The sequence below is a fragment of the Lagopus leucura genome, unplaced genomic scaffold (genome assembly GCF_019238085.1).
Source record: "Lagopus leucura isolate 7727_CA_CO unplaced genomic scaffold, USGS_WTPT01 Super-Scaffold_100002, whole genome shotgun sequence".
Taxonomy (NCBI): domain Eukaryota; kingdom Metazoa; phylum Chordata; class Aves; order Galliformes; family Phasianidae; genus Lagopus; species Lagopus leucura.
In genome coordinates, this window is record NW_024962263.1 from 78614590 (window position 1) to 78640043 (window position 25454).

Consider the following 25454-nt stretch of genomic DNA (forward strand, 5'->3'; position numbering starts at 1 on the left):
CTTCAAGTACTAGAAGGCTGCAATGAGGTCTCCCTGGAGCATTCTTTTCTCCAAGCTGAACAAGACTCAATTCCTTCAACCTTCCCTTGTAGGAGAGGTGCCCCAGCCCTCTGAACACCTTCACAGCCCTCCAAAGGGAACGACCGTCAGGGAAGAGAGGGGAACAATGTTTGCCCATGTCCTTCAAGGAGCACTACCCAGGAGAAGAGCCCTGTGATGCACACACTTTTAAACACATTTTTATAAGCTATAGACTATAGCTGTCTCATTCGTAAGGAACGCTGGTGTAAGCAATACTGCTGCCTGAAGCCGTACCTGAAGAAGGGTTTGTGCATCTGAAAGCGTGTCTCTTTTTTCCAAGTGTAACAGCTGATCTAATACAAGATATTGCCTTTCCCTAAAACCTTGAATTGCATTACTGTTCACTGATTTCAGACAGGTTTGCATCAGGGTCTAACAGCTAATGCCGTGTTGTTTCTCAGGCAGTGGGCACTTCTGTAAGGTGTCAAAAAGGACATTTTGTCCTGCAGATGGTAACAGCAAATTTTACAAAGGAAAAACAAAGTCTGCAAATACAGCATTAGCCTACAGGGCACATTCAGAACAAATCAGCACGGGAAATTAATCCAGATCAACAGGGTCATACCAACCATGAGTAAAACAAGAAATTTCAACCAAGAGGAGAAAGTGTGCTGCTTATTGACAGCTAAGAGAAAGATCTGTTCCAATAGTAAAGATATAAAATCTGAAATACAACATGAAATGGTTCTCTAAGAGTATACTTAAGTATCACTTGAGAAACATTTCAGAGGCACCCTTTTAGATGATGGTTAGGGCTGGCAAAACTTGGCAGAATTCTGTCACTTGTAGTAAAATTCTTAGAATCACAGAACCACAGAATATTGTAAGTTGGAATTTCATAAGGACCACTGAGTACTAATCCTGGCTCCACAAAGAATGGCCCAAAAATCAGACCCTATGTCTGAAAACATTGTCCAGAACTCCAGAGCTCCCTGAACTCCAGCAGCTCAGGGCTGAGCCCACTGCCCTGGGCAGCCCATTCCAAGCCCATCTCCCTCTGGTGCAGACCCTTTCCCTAACCCCCATCTGACCCTGCTCTGACACAGCTTCCTTGGGCCTTGTTGCTGCCCTTTCACTCTCTGGGAGGAGCTGCAGGCCACCATGCAGACTCCTCTCAGCCTCCTCAGGGTGGAACAAACCAAGTGATTTTATCCACTCTTCATATGCCTTCCCCTCTAGAACCTCTGCCATCTTTGCAGCCCTCCTTTTATGTTCTTTCTGTACTGCAGTGCCCAAAACTGCACATAGCACGCCATATGAGGCTGCACAAGTGTAGTGTAGAATGGGACAATCTCTTCCCCTGACCAGCTAACAGCACTGGGCCCAATGCATCCCAACTCCCAATTGCACGTGTGTGATTCCAAGCACGTTTATCTGTGTTGCAGGCCAACAGAAGGATCATCTGCCCTAAGAAATATTTCAAACTCAAAACTTTTCCACAGTCAGAATGTTAGAATGTCAGAATGTTCCAATCCTGATGGACAGGAGGGAAAAAAAAAATAAAAAATCAGTACTCCTCAGATCTGCCACAACAAAATGCTTCAGCACATTTTTCACTGGTCTTCTGGACACTGTTATGGTAGCAACAGGGACCAGCGCCCCTCTCCATGGCCAGTTCAGCTCAGCTCAGCTGAGCCTGGTATCATACCAGAGGAGATCCACCTTCATTTAGGTTAGATATTAGGAGGAAGTTTTTCACACAGAGGGTGGTGAGGCACTGGAACAGGTTGCCCAAGGAGGCTGTGGATGCCCCATCCCTGGAGGCATTCAAGGCCAGGCTGGATGTGGCTCTGGGCAGCCTGGTCTGTGGTTGGTGACCCTGCACACAGCAGGGGGGTTGAAACTAGATGGCCACTGTGGTCCTTTTGAACCCAGGCCATTCTGTGATTCTATGATTATTTGATTCTATGATTATTTGATTCTATGATTCTATGATTAGATATTCTATGATATGCCGCAGGGTTGCAGTGCAAAGTCAGTGTAAATGATCTATATCCAACAGGCAGCTCACTGGAGATATGTCCTTTTAGAAAAAGTTCGGACCTTAGCATTTTCATCTACCAGGTCTCCCTTTTGTAAGGGTTTCCTTTGAATTTCAGTTTCTCATCTTCTTCAGGCTGTCAGGAATGGATGAAAGAATACCTTCAATCTATGAGTCTTGCAGAAAATCACATTAGAGGCCTTAGTCTTTTCTGGGAAGCTGTTTTACATTTTCATTAACTCAAAAGGGACATTTCAATCACATTCTTTGTTTAATAAACAAATTATGTACTGCCAGCAGACTCCATTGCAGCAGGTACTCAGGGAACTGCAAGGTAACAAATTCACACTTAGTGTTTTAATGTCCTTTCCCCTCCTCTGTATCCCTCAAATCCAGAAGTTAAAATACCCCTGCACACACTGCATGGGAAAAGCAATCCAGAAAGAATTTTCTGAAACATTTTTCTTGCCATTTTCCAGTCTTCCTTCACTTAAAATCTCTCAGTGCTGTCAAAAGTCAGCTTTGACACAGGCTAGGATATGTTCTGCTACGTATTTCTTGTAGTTTCATTTTCTTTTGATGAAGGACTACGTCCATGTTCAAAATAAATTCGATTCTCTTACAGAAACCTACTTGTCAGTTCTTGAAAATAACAGCTGGGACTGCAAAGTATTTTTCCGAGATGAATAGCAGCAAGGCAAAAATATAACATGCCAACAGCAGCATATGCAACAATGCATATACTTCTGCAAGCTCATTTGATGGTAGGCAATTTTCAATGCAAGAGTGGGCGTAAGTGACAGCCATAGGCAGGGGATATCAACACCTCCCACACCACACGCGCAGTTAAGATATGTACTTAGTAGTTTTAAACAGGAAATCATAGAGCCACAGAATTATATAATCATAGAATGGCTTGGTTTGGAAGAGACTTCAAGGATCATTAAGTTCCAACCTCCCTCCTACAAGCAAGGTTGCCAGCCTCTAGATCAAGTACTAGATTAGACTGCCCAGGGCCCCATCCTACCTCACCTTAAATACCTACAGGGACAGGGCATCCACAACCTCTCTGGGCAACCTGTTATAGCACCTCACCACTTTCTCAATAAAAAAATTCCCTGACATCTAACCTAAACCTCCCCTCCTTTAGTTTAAAACTACTTCCCTTCTTCCTATCACTATCTACCTTTGTAAAAAGTTGATTCCCTTCCTGTTTATATAAACTCCATTTAAATATTGGCAGTCCCCAAGGAGGTCTCCCTGCAGCCTTCTCTTTTCTAGGCTAAACAAGCCCAGTTCTTTCAGTCTGTCTGCATAAGAGAGGTGCTCCAGCCCTTGGATCATCTTTGTGGACCTCCTCTGGATGCTCTCCAAAAGCTCCCACATCTTTCTTTATGCAGTACTCCAGCTGGGGCCTCACAAGAACAGAGTAGAGAGGGACAATCACCTCCACCACCCAACACCATTTGTTACCAGCCTCCACCTGGACACAAAGCCATTGACCACAACCTTCTGACTACAACCTTTGAACTACTTATTTAACCACTGAATAGTCCACTCTTTAAATCTCTTATCTCTCCAATTTAGAGATAAAGATGTGGTGGGGGACCGTGTCAAAGTCCTTGCAGAAATCCAGGTGGATGACATCAGTTGCCTTCCCTTTTCCCACTGATGCCTTCACTCCAACACAGAAGACCACCAGATTGGTCAGACATGACATTCCCTTGGTGAAGCCACGCTGGCTGTCCCCAGTCACCCACTCATCCCTCACGTGCATTAACGTATCTTCCAGGAGGATCTGATCTTTCCAGGCACAGGGGTGAGACTCACTGGTCCGTAGTTCCCTGGGTCGTCTTTCCTCCCTCTCCTGTAAATGATGTTTTCCTTTTTCCAGTCCCCAGGGACTTCACCTGAAAGCCAGAACTTTTCAAATATGATGGATAGTGGCTTGGTAACCACATTATCCAGCTTTATGGGTTACATGCTCCATGGACTTGTACACATTAACTCTCATGAAGTGGTCTTGGGTTTGCTCCACCCTTATGGGTGGAGAGTTTGCTCCCCTAGTTCCTACCTAGAGGCTCAGGTTCAGGATGGGAACATCCTGGAAATAGTATGAGTGTTGTTTTTTTAAAAAAAGAAACAAGGAAGAAAGCTAATGAAAATATGACTGGTTTTGTTCTTTTCTCTCTCTGACCTCAGTGGCTACTTACACATGTGTTTCTATGTCATCAGATTTGGATTACAGTTACTGCACACAAAGAAAATCCCACAAAGGGCACAACATTGCATCCTTTGAGCACTAGGCAGCTACTGGGTGATGTACATGTTTGGCTCTGATGCTGTGTGAACAGACAGAGCAGCAGGAGAACCACACTGATCCCAACCCTCTCCCCAGTGCGACCTGGAACACATCTTTAACTACAGCTACGGGCACTGATGAAAATGAAAACGAAAACGGTACCCATTCATGAGGCAGATTTATTCAAGATTGAACTTCTTCTACATGTCCTTTAAAATGACAAGACACATACCAGCTTTAGTCAAAACTAACACAGCCAACCACAAGAGCACAATGATAGCTACAAGCCCATGTTCCAACTGTAGACTAAATTTGATTTCCAAACAGCTCTAGCTTTTATCTAGAATCATCTAGAATGATTTGGGTTGGAAGGGACCTCAAAGCACATCCAATTCCAACTCACCAGATCAGACCAGATCATGCCCAGGGTCCCATCCAACCTGGCCTTAAATGCCTCCAGGGATGGGGCATCCACAGCTGTTCTGGACAGTTTGTGTCAGTGTCTCACCATCCTCAGTAAAAGACATCCTCCTCTTTCTTCTCCTGATACATGAATCCAGGTAAACTGGATAAATAAATGCCTAGACATCTAACTGTGGAGGACTCAGAAAGTAAGAAAAAGAAAAGGTAAATTGTGCATCTTAGAAATCTTCGCCATGACCTAAGATCACTTTAATGTGCATGAAGTAGAGATTTGAAGGTCCATAAGAACTCTTTTTTAGTGAGATAATGTCAAGAATACAGCCAGGGCAGAGTAACAGGAGAGTAGATATGGTAAACGGATCATCATTTGTTCAAGACACTGACTCACTTTCATGCCAGATGAAAGAAATTCTTTATGTTTCGAAAAGAATTCTTGTGTTTTCTGAGTAAAAGATATTTTCTTCTATAGTGATTTCTTCAGACCAGAATATGGCCGAGAGGAATTCTGAAATTAAGTAGTGGTAATTTACTAGGGCAGTGATGGAAAAGCATTGCAAATACCAAAGCTCCACTCCTGAAAAGACAGGGTTGAACGAAATGACTTCTGAAGAAAAATCTGCACTTTACTACTTATTTTCCACGTTGTATTGTTTTTCAGAAACTGGCTGTGGAGAGTAGGGAAGGGAAAAGGACATTTCATCACCCAAGGGCTGTGGCAAAGAAAACCTGCCTGACCTGTAACATAAAAGTGCAGAAGATAAATGTCAAGCTAGACAGGTTGGAAGGTCAGAACAAGCCCAGATGGCACTGGGAACTGAGGCTAATATAGTGGCCAGGCTAGCTATAGTTCAACTAACCTTCAAGGCCTTCAAGAGGGGCAAAAGAACTAACCTTCAAGAAGGGCAAAAACCTGTGCTCGAAGTGGTCATATTTTAAGTACTGTTTATAAACGAGACATAGGGAAACGGAGAAAAAGGCAAGAAAACACCATTAACTCTTGGCTTTTCTTATCAGTTACACTGATTGAAGAAGTGAGTGAAAAGTCTGAAGACTGGGGCACAAAGCTGCTATGTTAAAGCTGAAAGAAAAGTACAAAAGTGCAGGCAATAACACATACTTACCTTCTTGGCCAGTTAGCACCTAGATTTCAACTAGCCATCTCTCTAATCTCTAATCTAGAATGCTTGTACCGCATGTTCAGGAGAAAAGTGAAGATCATGGAGTCATACAATCTTATAATGGCTTAAGCTGGAAGGGACCTTAAAGATCATCTGAGATGTTTGCTATTAGTAAATAACTTGCAGCTCTTGTGTTCTCATGCCTTTTGAGTACACATGGCTTGAATCTGGGACGTCTGGATTCTTCAGGCTGCAAATGATGGCGTCTGTATGCCTGCGTTCAGAAACATCTTTCATGACAATATCATTGAAAGGTTGATGATAGCTGCCTACAACTATCATGAATATGTGGAATGGACTGTACCTCTAAGACAGCTCAAGTCTGGGCCATATGAGCAACTGTGTTGTCTTCAATATAATGGCTGGATCCACGGCGCAATAATCCTAGTACTGGAGGAAAAAACACTACTTCTGTTTAAAATGGAGCAGCCTTCTTCCTCCAGACTTGCCATAAAAGTCAGAAGAAAAGATTCTGCATCTTTGTCTCCAGTCCACGGAATCATTTTGTACATCAGGATCAGCCCCAAGAGAAAGGAATCATACTTGTGAATGGCTTTCAGGTAGAGGCAGGAAAAAAGATGAGGAGATTTGGAGGATCTACCACATCTCCTGTTTAACTGCTCAAGAACGGATACTGTTATTTAGTGCTAGAGAAAAGCAGCTTCCTCCAGGTACAGTCGAGGATACTAAGAGCAAGCACGATTACCTGATACAGCAGTTTAACTGTGGACAGATTTCTCTGTTCAAGTCAAGTTGCAGTGTTTTATGAGGTAGTTCATCCTCATCAGTGGGCTATAATGGTAACTGTACAGGTGCAGAATCGATTTAAAGACACCACAGTTTCAACTCACTCTCTTCAAAGATCGTTAATTTACAATTGATTCTGCCTTCAGCTGATCAAGTAGGTGCTAGATTAGGATAAAGTAGCAATAATACTCATTTTACCTTTCAATCCAATAAAAATGCTTAGATTTCTAATGATCTACTCAAGAACACTTGTCAGCAGCAGAGACAAATGCGAAAGCAGGAAATGGAGTTTTGATTTGAAAGCAGCTTGCATTTTTTAATGATGGTTCAAACATGTAAAATGTCATTTGAAAAGATTACAGTGTCTGTTTGGTGAAGGACAGGTAATCATCTATGCCTACACTAAAACTGTAGTGACAGAAATCTGTCCCAGAAGATGCTTTATGCCATTCTCTATTGTGTTGTTTTTCCTAATATTCAGTCTCAGAAATGATGACCTTTCATGACTGATACCTTCTTCAAGACTGACAGATTCAACTACTTCACTCAAGGGTCATTGTAAATCACAAGTGCTGGAAGAAAAAAAAAATAGTAAGACAGCAGTACAGAAAGAACAAGATGTTTCTCTGTCATTGTTACTATGCTGTTTCAAGGACAGTCCAGAATACTGTGTCATTTCAGCCTATTGTGTCATTGATCAATATTCATCAGTAACACTGATGGACTGCATTGCAAGTATTGACCTCAAGCACATGAGTGAATTCACAACACATCTGGCACAAAAATGCACTATCTTTAAAAAGAGAGAAAATCTATATGCTATAAGCTTCATCAACTGGGATTTTGATTGGAAGTATTATTTTAAAAGAAAAAAAAAATAGAATCCTTAATAATTTAGCTTATTTTGAAACAATGCGGAGGCCACAAGTTTCTGGAAAAGTTGGTGGAAATTAGTCATAATTTGGAATCCAAAGCTACTTATTTACATGCCTACATAGAGATCTGTGAACACAAAGCTGATGTATTTGTCTTTTTTTTTTTTAATGAATTATGTATTTACCTGGCTGTCATTTTCAAAGCCATTCAAATATTAGAGTCCATATCCTTTTAGTAAGCGGACAAAAACGCTGTATTTGTGCCAGACCTTCACAAACTACTTTGGAACCTCACAGATCAGATCTGCTTTCTTGCCAAGGGAAAGAAACTTAAGAAACATAATTTTCATTTCTTTACTAAAAGTCAAAAGCTTCTGAAGATTATTTCGCCCCCCCCCCCACATCCAAGCTGGGCTCCAAGAGACCTCTGCCACCAAGTAAGTTTTCAGCTGGCCCCACCTTGGCAGTTAGTAGGGAGAGCTGGAGACCACCTGTAGGCCCACATGGTGGATCCTGGGAAGCCACTAAAGGTAGGAAACGAACAGTTACATCATTTAAAATCAAATTAACCAGGACAACACTGAATTTTAGCTACTCTGTTGCCTTGTATAATAAGTTTTACCATTAGGAACTTGCTACCCATGCTGTGATCCTGGGAATATTGTGAGTGCAGGTATCACTACAGTACTGCAAGACTAATAGAAAACTCTTATTTCAGTATGGTCAGTATCCTACCCTCCCAAAGTAATTTCAGGAGAAGAAATGGCCAAGTGGGAAGAATGCCAGAGAGAAAGTTCAGATCTAGAGGATAACTGCAGTTTGTCACTGAGTCCTGTGATTTACTCAATAGCTGTCATCACTACGTATCTGGTGCGTGAAGAAATGCACACACATCGCTAATGCTGCAAAAATAAATGCTGCAAAAATAAATGACAACAGCTTTAACGGGAAACCAGTATTACCAACTCTAGTCAGCCAAAGCTCCCATGGGGACACTAAGTGTGGCTTGAAAATCAGTCTGAGGTTTGCTTGGTATTTGAAATACGTTTTTAATTTTTGCTGATCCTTCAAGACTTTTTGTTTTGCTGACATTCCATAGTTTCAAGCTTTTCATTGCGGCCAGGAACCTACAATGAAAATGAGAGCTCAGCTTTTATAAAATCTCTCTATTCCAAGTAGATGACCTATCCTTTTAGTAAAGGGATTCAAGGTAGGAGACTTAGAGCTGCAGTCAAGACGTGAGCTGCCATTTTCCAGCCCTCCAATATCCCCTTCCCAGACCTGATACTGCTTATATTAGAAGATCTGACAAGATCACAGCCCTGCGGTTTATGGCAAAAAAAAAAAAAAAACTTGTTTAATTAATCTACGATCTGTGACAAAATGCAGCAAATTTGAAGGGCATGTGTTAATAGAGAACATGAATATTCAACAGAGCCATATGAACAAGACAAACATAAAGAACCCTCTACTTGGCAGTCATCTATGCTGAGCTTTAAATTAGCCACACAGGACAAATGGATTTAGTGCTGTGCCATGTTATTTCATCGAGATTACTAAAGGACAGACAATTAGGGCCATCAATCTACAAACCCAAATCCTACAAATATCAACAAATTACATGCTACAAGCTATGCAATTTTGAAAGCTAATGCTCTTTATCTGCTTTTAATTCATAGTGTTTCGTATTTTTGCTAAAACCTTAGTATGTGATTACTCATGGGACGATTCTATTGAGAACTGAACATTTCTTTAGAATAAATACTTTAGAAGAATAAAGTTAATTTCCAAAGTCAGTATAAACAGACAACACGCTACAGGTCATCTCCTTAAAACTAACTTAATGAAATAAGTTCTTCTTGCAAACTGCATTAGACTTTTATATCTCTTCACAAACATATCACATACCTGAAGAGAAAAACCTCTTTTTGGCACAAGAGATACGCAATCTCAAGATCCTACTGATTTCATCAATGGAAGGATGTTTCCTGCTGCAGGCTAATAAATCACTGCAGCCAGCAAATGCCAGCCACTTACAGAAAGAACTGGCTGAGGGTAACATTAACTGCAGGGATTTAGCATCACTTCTGCTGCTACAGTGAAGTGCAAAGCCCAAGAGGATGAACAGGTATGAATATTATCAAGTTACTTCTTCTGATTCTGCCCTCAGCATCAGAAATATATTTGCTCTAAAGACATTGAGAAATTTTGTAAAGTTATTCATTCCATCTTTATTCCTACTATGAAGATAAATCTTCATGTTTTACTTGAAGCTTCTTTTTCAGTTTGTCTAGTCTTCTTATATATGTTGATACGAAGAGTAACTCAGCTGATAACACCAGTATAGAAGTGTACAAAAGAAAATTGGAAACAACATACTCCAGTGATACTGTCATGTGCTAATACCCACAGAACTCCTTTTAAAAGTACAGCAAATTGGATTGCATATCATGCCAGTAGTTTAATATCAAAATTTCTGGGATTTTAAGTGCTGTGCCCTTGGCTTACTTCCTTCAGCCATATGGAAAATAGCCAGGCACAATTAACTATTTGTCAGAAAACAATCTATTAATTAACACCATTCTGTGAGAATGAGTTGAAAATCATATTCTCTGCTTGCCAAAAAGCTTTCATTTCTGCCTGTTTGTGTTCAGAACTAAACATAGCTACAGATACGCTGCTTAACATAACTGACCAGTGGAAAAAAGAACAACTGCTGCCGAGATTTTTCAGAAACAGCAGCCAATGAGATTTTCTAAAGATAGGTAGGGGGGTCAGAAGGACTTCACCTTTTCATCTCGTAAAAATTCTTTACTGACAGATCTTTGATTAAACTGAGCAGAAATAGACTGAGTCCCAGTTAAGACACTCATATTTGTGACTAGGCTTGAAAGAGAAAAGAGTGGAGAATAGGCTGCAGCATTTTCTAGGCTTAGCCTTAAAAATATAGGACCTGACTTCAATTATATTTATACCCTTTCAATTCTGTTGACGTCAAAGGCTTTACTCCTCAATTACATCAGACGGAAATCAGGCTAGCTATTACACATTTTCATGCATATAAGCAGCACCTCTTTAAAAGCATCATTTATTCAGAAGCACATCCTCAGACAACGAGCATCCTCAGACAACTCAGACAAAATCAGAAGCGAAAATGAGCTATAGGGAATTTTAGGGGAGAACAGCAGATCAGTGGAAGAAGGCAAAGAGATCAGAGGTGAACTCCCTTTGCTGTTATCTGCGCATACACACAGCCTTCACTGCTGCTGAACCCTGGGCACTGAACTGATAACCTCTGGGGCTGGCACAGGATGTGATGGCTATTTGCTCTCCCCGTACAGAAGCAATCTGTGATCTACGTTACCTCTGAGACTGGTTGGTATTCTTGTATTTCACTTTTCCAGCAGAGTAGCCTGCAATGCTTCTGCTGCCGAAACTTTGAACACTGAAGCCCTCTGCAGGTCCACAGAGAGCTGCAGGTCCGTAACTGCTATCAGTCAATGGTTGGTTCCTTATAAATGTTCTTCAGAACTGTTCACTCGCTTGGATGCTATCCTACAATCTCAACTCATTCCTTCTGCTTGTGCTTGCAACTATCCAAGCAGCTGTTCAAAATTATTCAAAGCAAGCTGAGACTGAAATTTTTCTCAACAGTATCCAGGCTAATGGAAACTGATGATGTACATGACCTTTGATGAGCACTAACAGCCTCTTGTGTCCAATCTGAAGTGAAAGAACACAGAGAAGCCAAAATTCCCCTCTTTGAAACTTTCCTGCAGCTGCAAAGAATCAATCTTCTAAGGTTATAAAGGGTTCAGAGAAAGGTGGTCTTATCCTTTCCAATAGTGGATTGCTCCAACACCACCCAGACCATATTTGGTACACCTATCTCTGCCCCGTGGTCTCTGCAGAACATCCCATAGCTACTCCTTCCACGGTGGGCATCCTGCAGGATCCTGTTAGCTCAGCTTCACCTTACCAATACTCACACTCTCTTCTGATGTTATCCCACTTTTCCCTACCCCAATCTGCATTCCTCCTTCTACACTCATCCACTTGGTTTAATTCTCACAGGCAGAGATCACAGTAGAAACACACTGACTAATGCATGGTTCCATACTTCCTCACTGCTCAGATGGTTTGAGTTCGGAGCAGGCTCTGTTTCTAGTAGTACTCTTCATGTTGCAATCTTGCACAACGGCCTTAAAGGTTTGGGTAGTTCCATAGCCTCCATTAATGTAGGGCCCTGCACAATGCCTTGCACATAGAATGACAGGAGATGAGGCTAGAGAGAATACCACAAAATGCTTCTTCTCATATCGATTTACTCTTTTCATTCCATAAACAAAGGGTAGTCTTCTATTTCCATAGCAGGCCTCTCCTCAAAGTGAACTTTTTAGAGCTGTTTCCATAAACATCACTGACATTTCCAGCATAAAGCAAACAAAAGCAGTTGCATCCATTATTACATATTGGAAGCCCACTCTGGCCAATGTCTGCAACTGTTTTTAGTACAAGATCAGTAAGCGCAAGCATGCACAGCAGCCTCTGCTCAGTAGAAAAGTATAAAAAAAAATCCCAACAAAAACACCATGTGCTCACACTGTGTTTCAGGAATCCTCACTGTGGCTGTTGTTAGTGTCTAGTGATTAAAACCCAGGTGTTTCCTTCCAGTCAGACTACCACTACTGTATGAGAACCTGAACTTCAGGGAATCCAAATAGCATCTCAACAAATTCTGGTAAGTCCATTTGCCTTCAACACAAACGATACTGCACTATGAACAGCAGCTCTGAGCACACACACACGCTTTCCTTCTGGTAGACAGATGAATAAATATCCTCTTTGCCTTCTCACACACTAAGTTTATTAATCATAGATTTATAAAATGGCTTAAAGTTGCCACTCATTGGGTCAGACTGCCCAGGGCCCCATCCGACTGGGCCTTGAACATCTGCAGGGATTCAGATCTTCTCTGGGGAGCCTGTGCTGGGCATACTGCACAAGCAGACACAGTCTTCCAAAGGAGGAGAGGAAACACCCTTTAAAAAACTGGAAATATGTATATTCGTAGGTATCTCTCCAGGTCTCTGAGATGATCCTCAACAGTCTTGAACTGGAGCTGGAAACAAGCTGGAACCTGCTGAAGCTGCTGTAGTTAACCACCCTATGTCACCTGCTGGAGAGATAGCTCACTCAACAGCATGCCATCTAAGTGCTGCCATTTTTCACTTTCTGACTCTTCTCATCCCCTGTACTGAAATAAGACTAAGCTGTGCATTAACAAAAAGTGCCAGCACAAGTAGATTAAAAGAGGAAAACACACAACATGACTATTATAGCACAAGAAAAACCTGATTTTGTGTGACATTTTCAGCAAGAAAAAATCTACAATAGACTGTGCATTTTTTCTATGGATCTTATTCTGTGCTTATTTCTCAGATTCACATACAACACCTCTAATAAAACTGCATTACTTTCGTGCAATGTGGTAGCACTAAAAAAAAAAATGCAGTGTAATTCCAACAGGTTCTGCTGTGAGGTCTGGGATGTTACAACAGCACCCAGTTTCTCTACACGTACATACATCTGACAGGGTACATTCCCCATGCTTCATGTGGGTATGAGACCACTTTTCTTTCCTCATGCCCACTTTCCGCCAGGACTTGGTACTGCTTTGCCCAAAGTCAAACATGAACATCAAAAATTGCATCTCTATGTACTTCAGGTTTTCCCATTCATTTCACTTGATTTTCTGTTTCAAGCAGAAATGTTTCTTTGGCCTTATTGATTAGTTTTCATTGCATAAAGAAGGGGCCACAACCTGCGTGCGACCTTCAAAAATCACATTTATTCCGTCTTTGTTTCCCTGTTCCCTGCAGCTGGCTGTTTAGGACTTATATCAAAACTGAAAACATTGCTTTTTTATGCATCCATTGTGCAACTCTTCCTTCCTTTCCTAATCCTAAAAGTAGGAAATGAGCCAGGAGAAGGATGCTATGCATGTTGAGATTTTTGTCCATCTTTCCACATTGTTGATGAGCAACGTATTGTCTCTCCCTAGATTTATATTTGTAAAAAGAGATCAAAATCTGTTCCTTTGAGGGAAGTGTTACTTTTGTCAGTGATCAGAAACAGCTGCTTTCAAAATCAGCAGTGCTGATTCTGGGAATTCAACACTTAGTCTTAGGAAATTTTACTTGTAAGGATGTAAGACCTTTGCTGAAGTATTGCTAAATAACATGTCATGCAGTTGGTAAACCAAAACTTATACCATTGCTTACAAATTCCTTGAAATGTCATGATAATCATTACATGGTAATCTCCAACAAGTTTAAATCTAGTTTTATTCAATGGCTATTCCCCAAAGTAGATTCCCTTTTGGTAGTAAAATCATTATCTTGCTGCTTAAACATTCAGGCTTTCCTCTCTATTTCACAGATCATAAAGTATATTTATGATGTTGAGATTTTTTTTTTCAAACAGACAAAAGATGTTTTGTTTTTCCTGCTTTGATTAAGTCCTATATCCCACAAGCAGTGAACCTGTGATACTGTTTTTAATTGTCTGCCTCTATTAAGATGCCTGCGCTGTATGTCTTTTCTGATGCCCCAGCGTGATTCTGCTACGTGCTTGGCATTAGTGCTGCCAGGTCTGAGGTTAATATGTACACCACACAACTCATTAGCTGTGCATTACTATCAGAGCCAAAAATCAACATGATTGATCCAACAATATGCTTGGGCTTGGGACTGAGACTCAAATGAGGTCTTAGCAAAAGCAAAGGTCAGCAACTTGGCACAAATTTTGCTGTGCACATAGCAAGCTTTTCTTTCCAACTATTCATCAGGAGAGGTACAAATGACAACTAATATAGGCCTCATTAAAAATGAGAAGAGGAAACCCTGCGGAGAGGGCAGGGAGGCTCCCATGCTATCAATTTGCTATTTTTTTCAGTCCTTTGCTAAAGCTTTTATTTATGTTACAATATAGACAATGCAGAACTTAAAGGTAGCCATGGGGTTTGGGCTTTAGGAGACTAGTTAGACTAATTATCTTGATGTGCACTATCAATTACTGTCCGGTTAAACAGAGAGAGTAATTCTGCAGATGAAAATAAATCTTCAGAATCGAAGGATCTGGGGGAATACAAGAACCTTTTTTAATCAGCCCTATTATTCCTTTTAGTTAAAACTCCAATGTCAAAACATTCCTGTCTTAAAATAATGAAAATAAAACAGACACCCACATGACAGTGGGAGAGAAGAGAAATGATAGAAGAAACCTTTTCAACCATGGATTTGTTTCAAGTACAGTTCTTACGAGGATTTGGCTCATAACTCAAGCACTCTTCTTGCAGTCAGACTCAGAAATCAATACTCCAAAATACACTATTTTACATATGGTATCATCATGTTCTTTTCTTTCTCAGTAACTGAGTGCGTTGAAAATGCTATTGATACAACAATTAGGCTGTAAGAGAAATACTTCTTTGCAGTCTCCAGAGTTGCTGTGCTGCATTATAATTGTCTAATGGCACATTTTTGTAAGGGCTGTCATGGTATGATGGGTATAATTTTATTTTTACAGGATATGGTAAAAGGTAAAAGGCTGGCATTAATAGCCTCAGGAACCTATTACACAAACAGAGGTTGAGGATTAAAATTGGACTGGATTTGTAGAGTCTGCACTGAGTAAATGTCTTGCCACACTGAAAATTATAGTGCATGTAACTTATCCCTCATCACTTTTTTTTTTTTTTTTAACTCTCCTATTCTTCTAAAGGTCAGTCCCTCTTTCCAACAGAGAACACAGCTTCTTCTCAAAGTATTTTTAGAGAACTGTTTATTTTTCTCTGTTAGCAGTTGTTTGGCAAAACAGAATACAAGGCATATTGCTTCTGCTTTTACCAACAGCTACTCTGCTGTGTTGCAATATCCCTCAAACATTAACTATCTAAAGTGTCCTAAAAGCACTTGTGGGTAGGGACAACACACCTCTGACTGGAAACTCAACAACAGAGCAGGATAGGGCAGCATTACTTAAAAATGAAGTGGAAAAAGCAAAAAAAATTACTCCAAATTGGGTCATTTTTACCAGGAACAGCACTACATTTGCCTGCATTCTTACTGACTGAGGGTTTTGGTGGGACTGCAGGGTAGAAGGAGTATTTTTTTTTAATGGCCTATTCTGCTGCTTTCTAATCAATTTACTTACATTATTAATCAAAAAGGCTGAAATGAGAGCACTGTTGTGCTAGAGAAAAAAAAAAAACAAAAACTGGTGACTAGGGTGAGAGGAATTCACAATGGGCAGAGCCTGAGGGTCATAGTGCTCCTAATTTCAGGCTGAATAGGGGTTGATGGTTGAACTGGATGATCTTCGAGGTCTTTTCCAACCTTAATAATTCTGTGATTCTACCTTTCCATTTCCCTGAAAATGACTTTTTAACTTCAGGATACAGAGCAGAAAAAGAGAGTAAAGGTAACACCGAAGAAAAAGAACACAGCTGGGTGGGCATTGATTTGACAGCAAATGCTGGGAGCTTTCCTTAGCAGTGCAGCTCCACTTAGAAGGGCACCCACTGAAGGCCAGGTTTCATATGCATTCAGGAGATGTGTCTCACTCCTTATGCAATGTGCTTTATTTGTTGCATTTACATCACGTGTGAGAACTAAGGAGCACTGCTGTTCCCAATTCTTTCATTGTATTTCTTGCAGTATTTACTGTCAGAAGCTGAGAGAAAAAAAGGCCTTTCACCTGCTTCAGGAGGAAAAGGATCAAAGCCTTCCTTCACACCATACCTACATCACTCCTGCTTTTTTTCCCAGCTGAACTTGAATGCACATACATTCAGACACGGGCTTTTGGAGCTGTGCAGTCCCTACGGTGAGCTAAACCAGCATTTGCATGAAGGGTGGTGGATCCTCGCAGACAGATCCAACTGCAGCTGCCAAGGCAAAAGATGGAGAATAGGGTAACGTACAAAAAAGAGTTAAGTTCCAGTGCCTTAGTGGCCTACTGAACCGTGGAAAGCAACTGTGCTCAGGACCATGCCAGCATGTACTCCTGCAAACACAGCTCTGCCAAAAGAAACAGCTCCTCCAGTCCAGCAGGCTGCAAACCAGCCCGTTTCCTTACGGCACTCTCTCCTCCTTCCCTTTCAAGGCCTGCGATCCTTCTGACCCAGAAGCAGAGGCAGCACCTGCAATCTGAGCAGCACCTCTTGTCCTCCCCAGGCTTCGCTGGAGCAGGCGTTACAGCTCAGAGCTCACCAGTCTCTGGGCGAAGGAAGGGAAAAGTTAAAACCAGAGCAGAATGACATTAGAAAGAAACTTTCTCTTCTTTTCTGAGGTTTATGTGGATCATGAAATCAGAATGAGCACTGCTGAAACAGATCAAAATGTAGAAGGGAGAACAGGCACAGTGTAATTACTTCTGCTGGAATCTGGCCAGAGCCAACTCAACTCTTGTGGGAAAGGCAAGGGGACATGCGGGGCCTCACTTTATACTTCAGCTCAAATTCTGAGAGAATGCTTTTACATCTGAAGGCTCACACAAGCACAATAGCATTCACCCGCTGTAGAACCGTGCTCTGTAATTATCTGATCACAGGTTTTGTTTTCTTCTGCCCTAAAAAAAACAAGCTGTACCACAGACTAACTTTCAAGCTCAGACCTTTCACTGTCATACCTTCAATTTACTACCCTAATCCTGTAATTTTTCATGATTTACCAGCCCAATCTTTACACTTACTCCTCTTTCTAATCCCTTTGTACTGAGCACTTCCTCCCGACTTAAATTTATCATTTGCTCAACTCAGCTTTCATCAGCACATGGAAAAAAAGCATGTGCTACATTAATGAAATGACTGCTTTTAGCTAGAATTTTTCTTAATATATCCATTTACTGAATGCACCTAAAACAACAAGAGATCGATATTACTGTTGATGAATTGACCTCACTGTGGACCTCACTGAATCAGGGAGAGGAAATTACTACATGCTAGTTCAGGTTTACGTCTTTCCTTAGGTCAGGCTGATCGCTATCCCAGATAATGAAGACTGTTAATGTAATTAAGTGCTCTGTTGTGGTATTTTACAAAGCAAACAAATAAGTTCTGGCATTAATAAGTTATGAGGGTAAGTGACAGAGGGCAAAAATAGGACTCTCCATTTCTACTGAAGGGCTCCACAGCAAGTAATTAGTCAGAATTTAAAAATACAATTTCTAATTTCTAAATGCATGATTTTCCAATTTGAGGTATGTGTGAACTACAGAAGGTCAGATTAATGCTAAGGTTATGACCATCTGTATGTTATCAGTATGACAAATCAGGTCTTCTAGCCATTCAGAACAAGCCAGGTCCAAACTGCCTTGCTTGTCTTATAGATGGGTAAAGAGAGACAGAAAGAGAGAAGGAAAGAGAGAGATGGAGGGAGAGAGAGAGAGAGAAGGAATGCATAACTACTAAAGAATACCTAGACTGAATGAAGAAAAAAAAAAGCTGTAAAGACTGGAAATTCATAAGACCACATGAACACTACATGAACACAATTTCCTTGCAAGAAAGAAAAAACAGACTGGAATTACAGTTTTTTGAGCAAACTCCAATGTTTCTAGCAGGTTATTTATCTGGTTAAGCAATATGCTGATTTGCAATACGGGTTAGAACAGTACAGCCCAAAGTTCACTGCAGTTTCAGACTTAACACACAGGTATTTTCTCAAGTCAGAATGAAGAGCTGGCGATCAGTGCAACCCAGATTTATCTCCTGCACAGCTGAGGAGCTACATGCTGCTGAAAGAGGCAGCCCCATCACCCAGCCCCTACACCTCTGCCACGTGCTCTCACTACTCTGGCACTGGAATCTGTGTTTTCCCCAAAAAGTAATGAGTTTTCTGCCAGCATAACCATCTGATCTGGCTCATTACAGGGACAGATGGGCACTGCGACCACAGCGATAGGAGGGCTGGGAGAGCTGAGGGGGACAGCAGCAGCCAGCCCAGAGCTGCACATGTGGCCACGTATCTGCATCAAAGGCACCGCAGCCAGGGACACAGCCATGCCAGGGATTTCTAAATGCTGTCCAGCACCTGCTGTGCTTTTATACTGTGTCACAGGAAGGTGGTTAAAAGCAGATGCTCACGCTGTTAAATAAAGTCAAAATGCTTTAACTACATGGCGACAGGCTGGTGGTTTTCTCATGCAAAGACATTTTAAGGTCACTGTTCAAAGTCTGTTCTAGAAATTCAGGAATTATATAAAATTTTAAAACTGAAGCATCTCTTCTCTTCTTTGAAAACTCGCAGCCCTGTGATAAGAATAACAATGCGGCTCTGTTTCTGTCTGCTTGTTTTCTAACCAATGAACATAGGTGCAAAGGAAATGGTAAAACAGAAACGTTTTCATTTCATACTGGAGGAAAAAAAAGCCTTCAAATAAGCTCTTATGTCATTTGTCTAAATCTTGTTTGGACAGCTTGCATGTCCCACAGTCTCACTGCTATCACTCCCTGCTCAGAAGTAGAGGGAAAACGGGAAGATAAATACAATGCTGAAACAGAGAGCTCCACACTGAAGATCACTGCTATGACATGTCCTACACTTCAGCTCAATTCAGTGATATGGTTATCTAAGGTCTGAGGAGACTGAACAGCCTGTAATATATTAACACATTTCTCATTTCAGAGATAGTGTCACAAGCTGAAAAACACCTCTAATTCATCATGCCCGTCTGGCTATTTTCCCTCCATATCAGGTATTTTCTCCATTCTCATCTCCCATCAGATTTCTGAGAGCAGTGACACATTTTCCTGGAGTGTGCAGAGCTATGTAAATGTGAGTGAAATGCTGAAGTTAAGATCCAGCAAGAAAAACCAAGAGAAGCATTTTTCTTGCTGCTCCAAATATTACCATTATAAAAGCCAACTTGCAGCCACCCCTATTTTCAAGTTTCTCAAAGGAGCCTTGAGACCATTTTAGCAAACCTATTGTCTGCTGAGATGTTTGGCATTCAGAAAGCAGAATGTTCTCCGGCTACAGAAGTGGTTTTTCCTTTTGCCAAGTCTGCATTTAAAGCATCACCGGCACAGAAAGAACAATGAGAGGCAGAAACATGGGGGTTTCTTTTCTGGTTGGGTTTTTGGTTTTTACTGACCTAGCTACAGGGCTGGCACCTCACTGCAGTTCCAGCGCTCGTGTAGCCAATTTCTGAATAGGAAAAAACAACCTTTGCAAAACCACTTTGTCCAGAACACCTCATCGCGTTTGCATTAAAGAAGCAAAAATCGAGATAAAATTTTGTCAGTAGTATCTCAATCTACTGGAACAGACATTATGAAACGACAAAATAAACCATCATTTCCTTGATAAGTTGACTCTCCAACGCAAGAGCAGAGCTTGCTTCTCACAAAGGAACTCAGCAGTAGCTGGGTAAATTTAATGAGAAAAGCAGGAGTGCCTGTTTCAGCTCCCCTCTAACCCACAGGATGCCCAGAACCATAAAAAAAATGGGTGAGAAGTGAAAATACATTCTTAAAGGGATTTGAGAGCATTACTGGAAAGAAGAGGGGCAACTAATATGCACATGGAGAAGCTCCTCAGGGATTACATTACTTCTCTTTCCGTATTTGGTCATTAGTAGTATCTTTACAGGGAGCCCTAAAAAAAAGGTTTAGGATTAAAAAAAGATTAACACCCACATGCAGCTGTTCCCTCCCACTTACACACTTGTTAATGCCACAAGTTTTGCTGGTTAATGAGAAATACAAGAAAGGTTATGGTGAGTCCACACATTTCACTATAAACCAGCACTTGACATTTCTGTTAGTTGCAGGCACGTTTTAGGATGCCAGCATTTAACATAACTGCCTAATCCTTGGCTGGCTTCAGAACCCGTTCCATAAGGTCAAGGATAGTACAAGGTCAGTGTCTCTCTAAAACAGGGAATTTAGCATCTCTAATGACTGCTTCTGGCTGTTTTTCTCCTTACCTGTAATAAAGCCACACAATAGTTTGCTTTCTTCAAGTGATGCAGGGCCCTTGCTGTAAATGCTGATGGGCACATGTGCACACCCTGGGGCAAAGGCAGGGAGTTCCTTGCCCCCTGACAAGGCTGACCTACAGGACGGAGCGTTCCTGCCCATAAATTCAGGGCAATCTTATCAGATTTCAGTGGAAGTGGAAGAATCCCATTAGCATGCAATTGCGTAGTACTTTTGATATCCTACTATTAATGTTAATATTACCCACCTGAGGGAGGCTCAGCTAATGAATCTATTTTTGTAGAAATGTTAAGGTTGAAGTTCAGAGCTAAGTTTAGAGCAGAGACATATAAAAAATGTCAAACCAGGAAATAGTTTAATGAAAGCAGAGAGTAATCACAGCAAATTATGGTGGAATTTCTATGGGATTACATTTTGCATTTCCTAGACAGCCAAAGGAATTCATCTCAACTATCATCACTTCATTTTACTGAGAACTCACTGTGACGATATGCTATGTAAGAAACACAATCTGATACCACAGAAGCAGTCTTAAAAGTTATAGCCTACCAAGCTTACCAAACCTGAGTTCAGATTTCTTCCAACTGCTACCTATGGAAAAATGGCAAGATATGCCACAAAATATCAGAGAGAAATTAATGGCACCATCGAGAGGAATACAAAACACATATTTTATTTTGTGGCTGCTAATAATGAGGTCCCTTCCCTCACAATTTTGCTTTCTAAGCTCCAGCATTTAGAAACTAAGCAACAGTGAACATGGAAGGGAAGTGCACCCCAGGAGAAGGAAGTCATTGTTCCTGGTGTTGCTCCAAAAATCAGTGCAGAATTTCATTTCTGGCTATCTTGGGTTCAGCACACGGGGCACAGAATGCCCCGCGGTCAGCACCCAGCTGACTCGAACACCTCTGGAACAGCTCCATGTACAGTTTGAACTCTCTTCTCCCACTCTTCAGGTGATCTTTTACATCCAGGATTTACAGCCCAAAGTTCAGTAAAAAAAGCAATTTAACATAGATTTTTACCATATGCAGAGATTTTCTCTACCTTTATATGGGTCTCCTAAAAAAGAAGAAGCTGGGATCTTCTGACCTCACAGCATTACTATTGCAAAGCTCTGGATGGTTAGTTTAGTTAAAAAAAAACATTAACTTTTGGTTACAAGGCTGTTACAAATCTCTCAAGGCCAGCTCTTGATGACAGCCATTCTAAATACCCTGGAACTGGATGAACTGCAACTTGGTGCTATTAAAAGCAACACATTTTAGTTTTGCCACTAAAATCAGCAGCACGGGCCATGCTAAATAACATGAACCACAGACATGTGGTCTATAAGGCAGAATGAAGAGGGGAAAGAAGTGTGTGAATGGGATATCATGTAGTATCTGACAAGAAGAAAACACCTTAAGGGTGTTTCCTCCACAAGAAGAAGCATTACTTTCAGCAATAGGAAAAGAGAATTCTTGCAGAGTTTTAAAACAATAGCATGGATTACTGTAAACATTTTCAGCCAAAAGAATCTTTATTGCAATTAAAACTATTCAGAATGCAGCCTATCTCCTGTCCACGCATCCCATTTGTGGCTGTGCTAAGAGACCACACTCACAGCTGCCTACATGCACCCCACTAGTGCCAAGCACTATTGATCACACACCTGATAATAAGAACAGGATATTCACAAACAAGAAGCATGTAATACGTCCACTTCAAATGATCTGTTAATTTACTAAGTATAAGGTGTACATAATCTGCTACAGAGTGGTTACCCTTTCAAAGGCAAGGATTTTAGAACAGAAGAGGACTTGCAGACTCAGTTCTTCTTAAGTTTATAGAAATGGATATGAAGAGAAAACAAGGTTCAACACTTTACAGCTGCCCAGCTTAATGCTATGAAAATTTACTCACTGAGGCTTCTGTGTTTTTAGGAAGAACTGAGATTATTTTCCCCAGATTTTCACGCTCCCTATAATGCTAACCATAGAATCAGAGTCACAAGGTTGGAAAGGACCTACAAGATCATCTAGTCCAACCGTCCTCCCATTACCATTGCTACCACAAGCACTAAACCATATCTCGTAGCTCCTCATCCAGACGCCTCTTGAACACTGCCAGGGACAGCAACTCCACCATCTCCCTAGGCAGCCATTCCAGTGCCTGACCACTCTCTGAGAGAAAATGTTTTTCCTTATCTAAACCTCCTCCACTTGTGACCATTTTCTCAGGTCTTGTTTATTACTTGGGGGAAAAGGACAAACCTTTCCTCATTACGATCTCCCTTCATAAAGTTGTAGAGTGCAATGAGGTCCTCTTCTCCAGACTGAACAATCCCAGATCCCTCAGCCGCTCCTCATAAGACTTGTGCTCCAGACCCCTCACCAGTTTCGTTGCCCTTCTCTGGACACATTCCAGGCCCTCAATGTCTTCCCTGTAGTGAGGGGCCCAAAACTGAACACAATACTCTAGGTGCGGCCTCACCAGATCTGAGTACAGCTGAGTCTTTGTTCCCAGGACAGCAGCAGGAGGGGGACAAAGGCAGGCAGCCTCACATACATGATCAGGAGATGTAATATAGAGGAGTCTGAGGCTGCCATCAAATTCTTCTGACACCACACACTTCACCTGGACAGGTCATGAGACTTGTGATCTCGCAGGAAAGCCTTCACTACTTGGTGTACTGAAGCCTCAAAGAACTTTCCAGTTACATTAAAGCAAAACAAAACAAAACAAAGCAAAACAAAACAAAACAAAATCAAGGTAATCAAGATATTTGGCACATTAAGAAAAGAAGGGTCTTCAATGAAAGCTGAATAAAAACCCAGAACCTTATAGCAAGAAAGAGAACTTAGAAATGAAAATAAGAACATTTCCATTACCTTTTCTGCAAGCCAGCCTAGATGTCTAATCTCTCGACTTCCAGCAATCCCTGCTTTACCCAGCTGGTCTCTGACCTCTGCAATCACCCTGGGGATGAGATCATTGACACTGGAGTGGATGGCATTGAACCAGGCCTGGGCAGTAGCTGAGTCCTTACTCCTGAGAACCACGGTGTGCTTGGCATCAGGTGAATGAACTTCAATAAGTCTAGAAAAATGGGGGGGAAAAAGATTATGTTCACTCAGATACTGCTTTATGACTACATTTATTACCTCACTTAGTGATAGCTACCAGTTAAACTGGAGGATACTAATTTCAAGACCTAGCACTAAAAACTTACCTTTACAACATCTGAACAGAGTGAGATCCTCTAATTGAACTCAGGTCTGTTCTGATGTTACTGCAAATTACTGATCTTTGAGAAGTAATTTGCCAGTTACTTTCATTGCTGATTCAACCCCGCATCTGGCAAGTCAATAGGAGTTTCAAATGCATAGGCAGGAGGAGCATTCATTCATTGTTTTAAAAGATATTATGAAAGTTTTTCTGGGTGCTTACCTACCCTTCCTGTTCAGCAGCTCCCCGGGCTTTGCACTCTGCCATGGTACCCATCAAAAAACAGGAGAAACTGAGGGTGAGCTGCCACCTTCTTTATCTGTATGTTTATAGCTCACCTAAAGTTTCTCAGTATGTTTATTTTATACATACAAAGCTAAAGGAAGTGAAAAACCCTAATCCTAAACAAAGTAATTTTCTTAGGACTACACTGCAGTTTCAGCAACACCACTCAGCATGAACTAGAAGCCAAGTGTAATTGGCCTTACCCAGGAGTAGCAAATACCCACAACGTTCCATTTAGACCCTGCTACCAGTGATGGCAAGAAAGCACTAACCACAACTGTATGATTGCTTCCGGCAATCTTTTACAGTTTTCCAAAGTCTTGCAGGGAGAGATGCTTTTCCCCCAAAACATTTTTACTAGACCATCCTGTGGGCTTCTACCCTACAGCTGTGGTTTCAAAAGCACAGACAAATACAGTTTCAGGGAAATGGGTCCTGTCTACTGTGGTTATGAGAACTGTGCCAACATCTTTACTAACAATAACAAAAATGCTTTGAGAGACAGTTGCTGCTATTTCAGCACTGCTCTCAGTGAAGTGAAGTTAGTAGCAGTTAATTAGCAGTGGGCTTTGTGGATCACTTTTACTTGACCATTTGCTAAATAACCCACTAAATAATAGCCTGCTTTATCTTCATGTAGCAATTATAAAACCAAGCTCTGCTCATTGTCCATCACTGAACTGCACTTACATTTGTGCTTTTTCACTTTAAACACAGTTCCTTTTCCTGAATGTCACCCAGACAACTTCAACCTCAGCTTTGAGCCTCAGCCTTCTGTCCTGTGCATTGCTGCCTGCCCTCTGGGACACACGATGACTCCTTTCTCTATTAGAAAAGTAGTAAGTTCAGTAGAACTTATTCAGATTGAGGTTCAAGACTACTGTAATACAAATATTTGTTATGCAATTACAAAATCCTGCAATTCAGAGCTTGACTAACAATTGAGAGTTTTTAATTAATTGATTAAAACCAAGCAGAAGAACAGAAGGCAACTCAATCTGTGCAGCTCTCTGGGGCTGAGAGGATGAGGGCTGCTCGTCTCTTGTTTGTCCATTTTCGGAAGGGGAAGTCTCCAAGCAGACATTGCTCTAAAGATAGAAAAGGTCATGACTTTCCAAATGAAGCAACTGAACTGTTCAGGGTTCTAAATGACTGCTTATATAGTTTAAAAAGTGGGATTATTTTCCGGAAACCGCTGAGCCAACACAATAGTGCACTTTCCTCAGTGAAGTCACTGGAACTCAGCACTTTCTGAATATAACAGCTCTTACGTAGTCACTCCAGAATGCACTGAGGGTCCAACTTCAGGTATTGAAAGACAAATTCCTTATTATGTGATGCAGATCTGGAGAATAAGAAAATTCTA

At 41.2% G+C, this 25454-nt stretch overlaps 1 protein-coding gene across 1 annotated transcript in view; it reads right to left on the bottom strand.

Moving 5' to 3' along the window:
- Window positions 1-25454, bottom strand: part of SNTB1 (syntrophin beta 1) — a 106229-nt gene that overhangs the window by 14025 nt on the left and 66750 nt on the right. The window contains exon 3 of the mRNA XM_042868869.1: window positions 23467-23674. Coding sequence (XP_042724803.1) covers window positions 23467-23674 — 208 coding nt within the window. The remainder of the gene's footprint in view (window positions 1-23466; window positions 23675-25454) is intronic.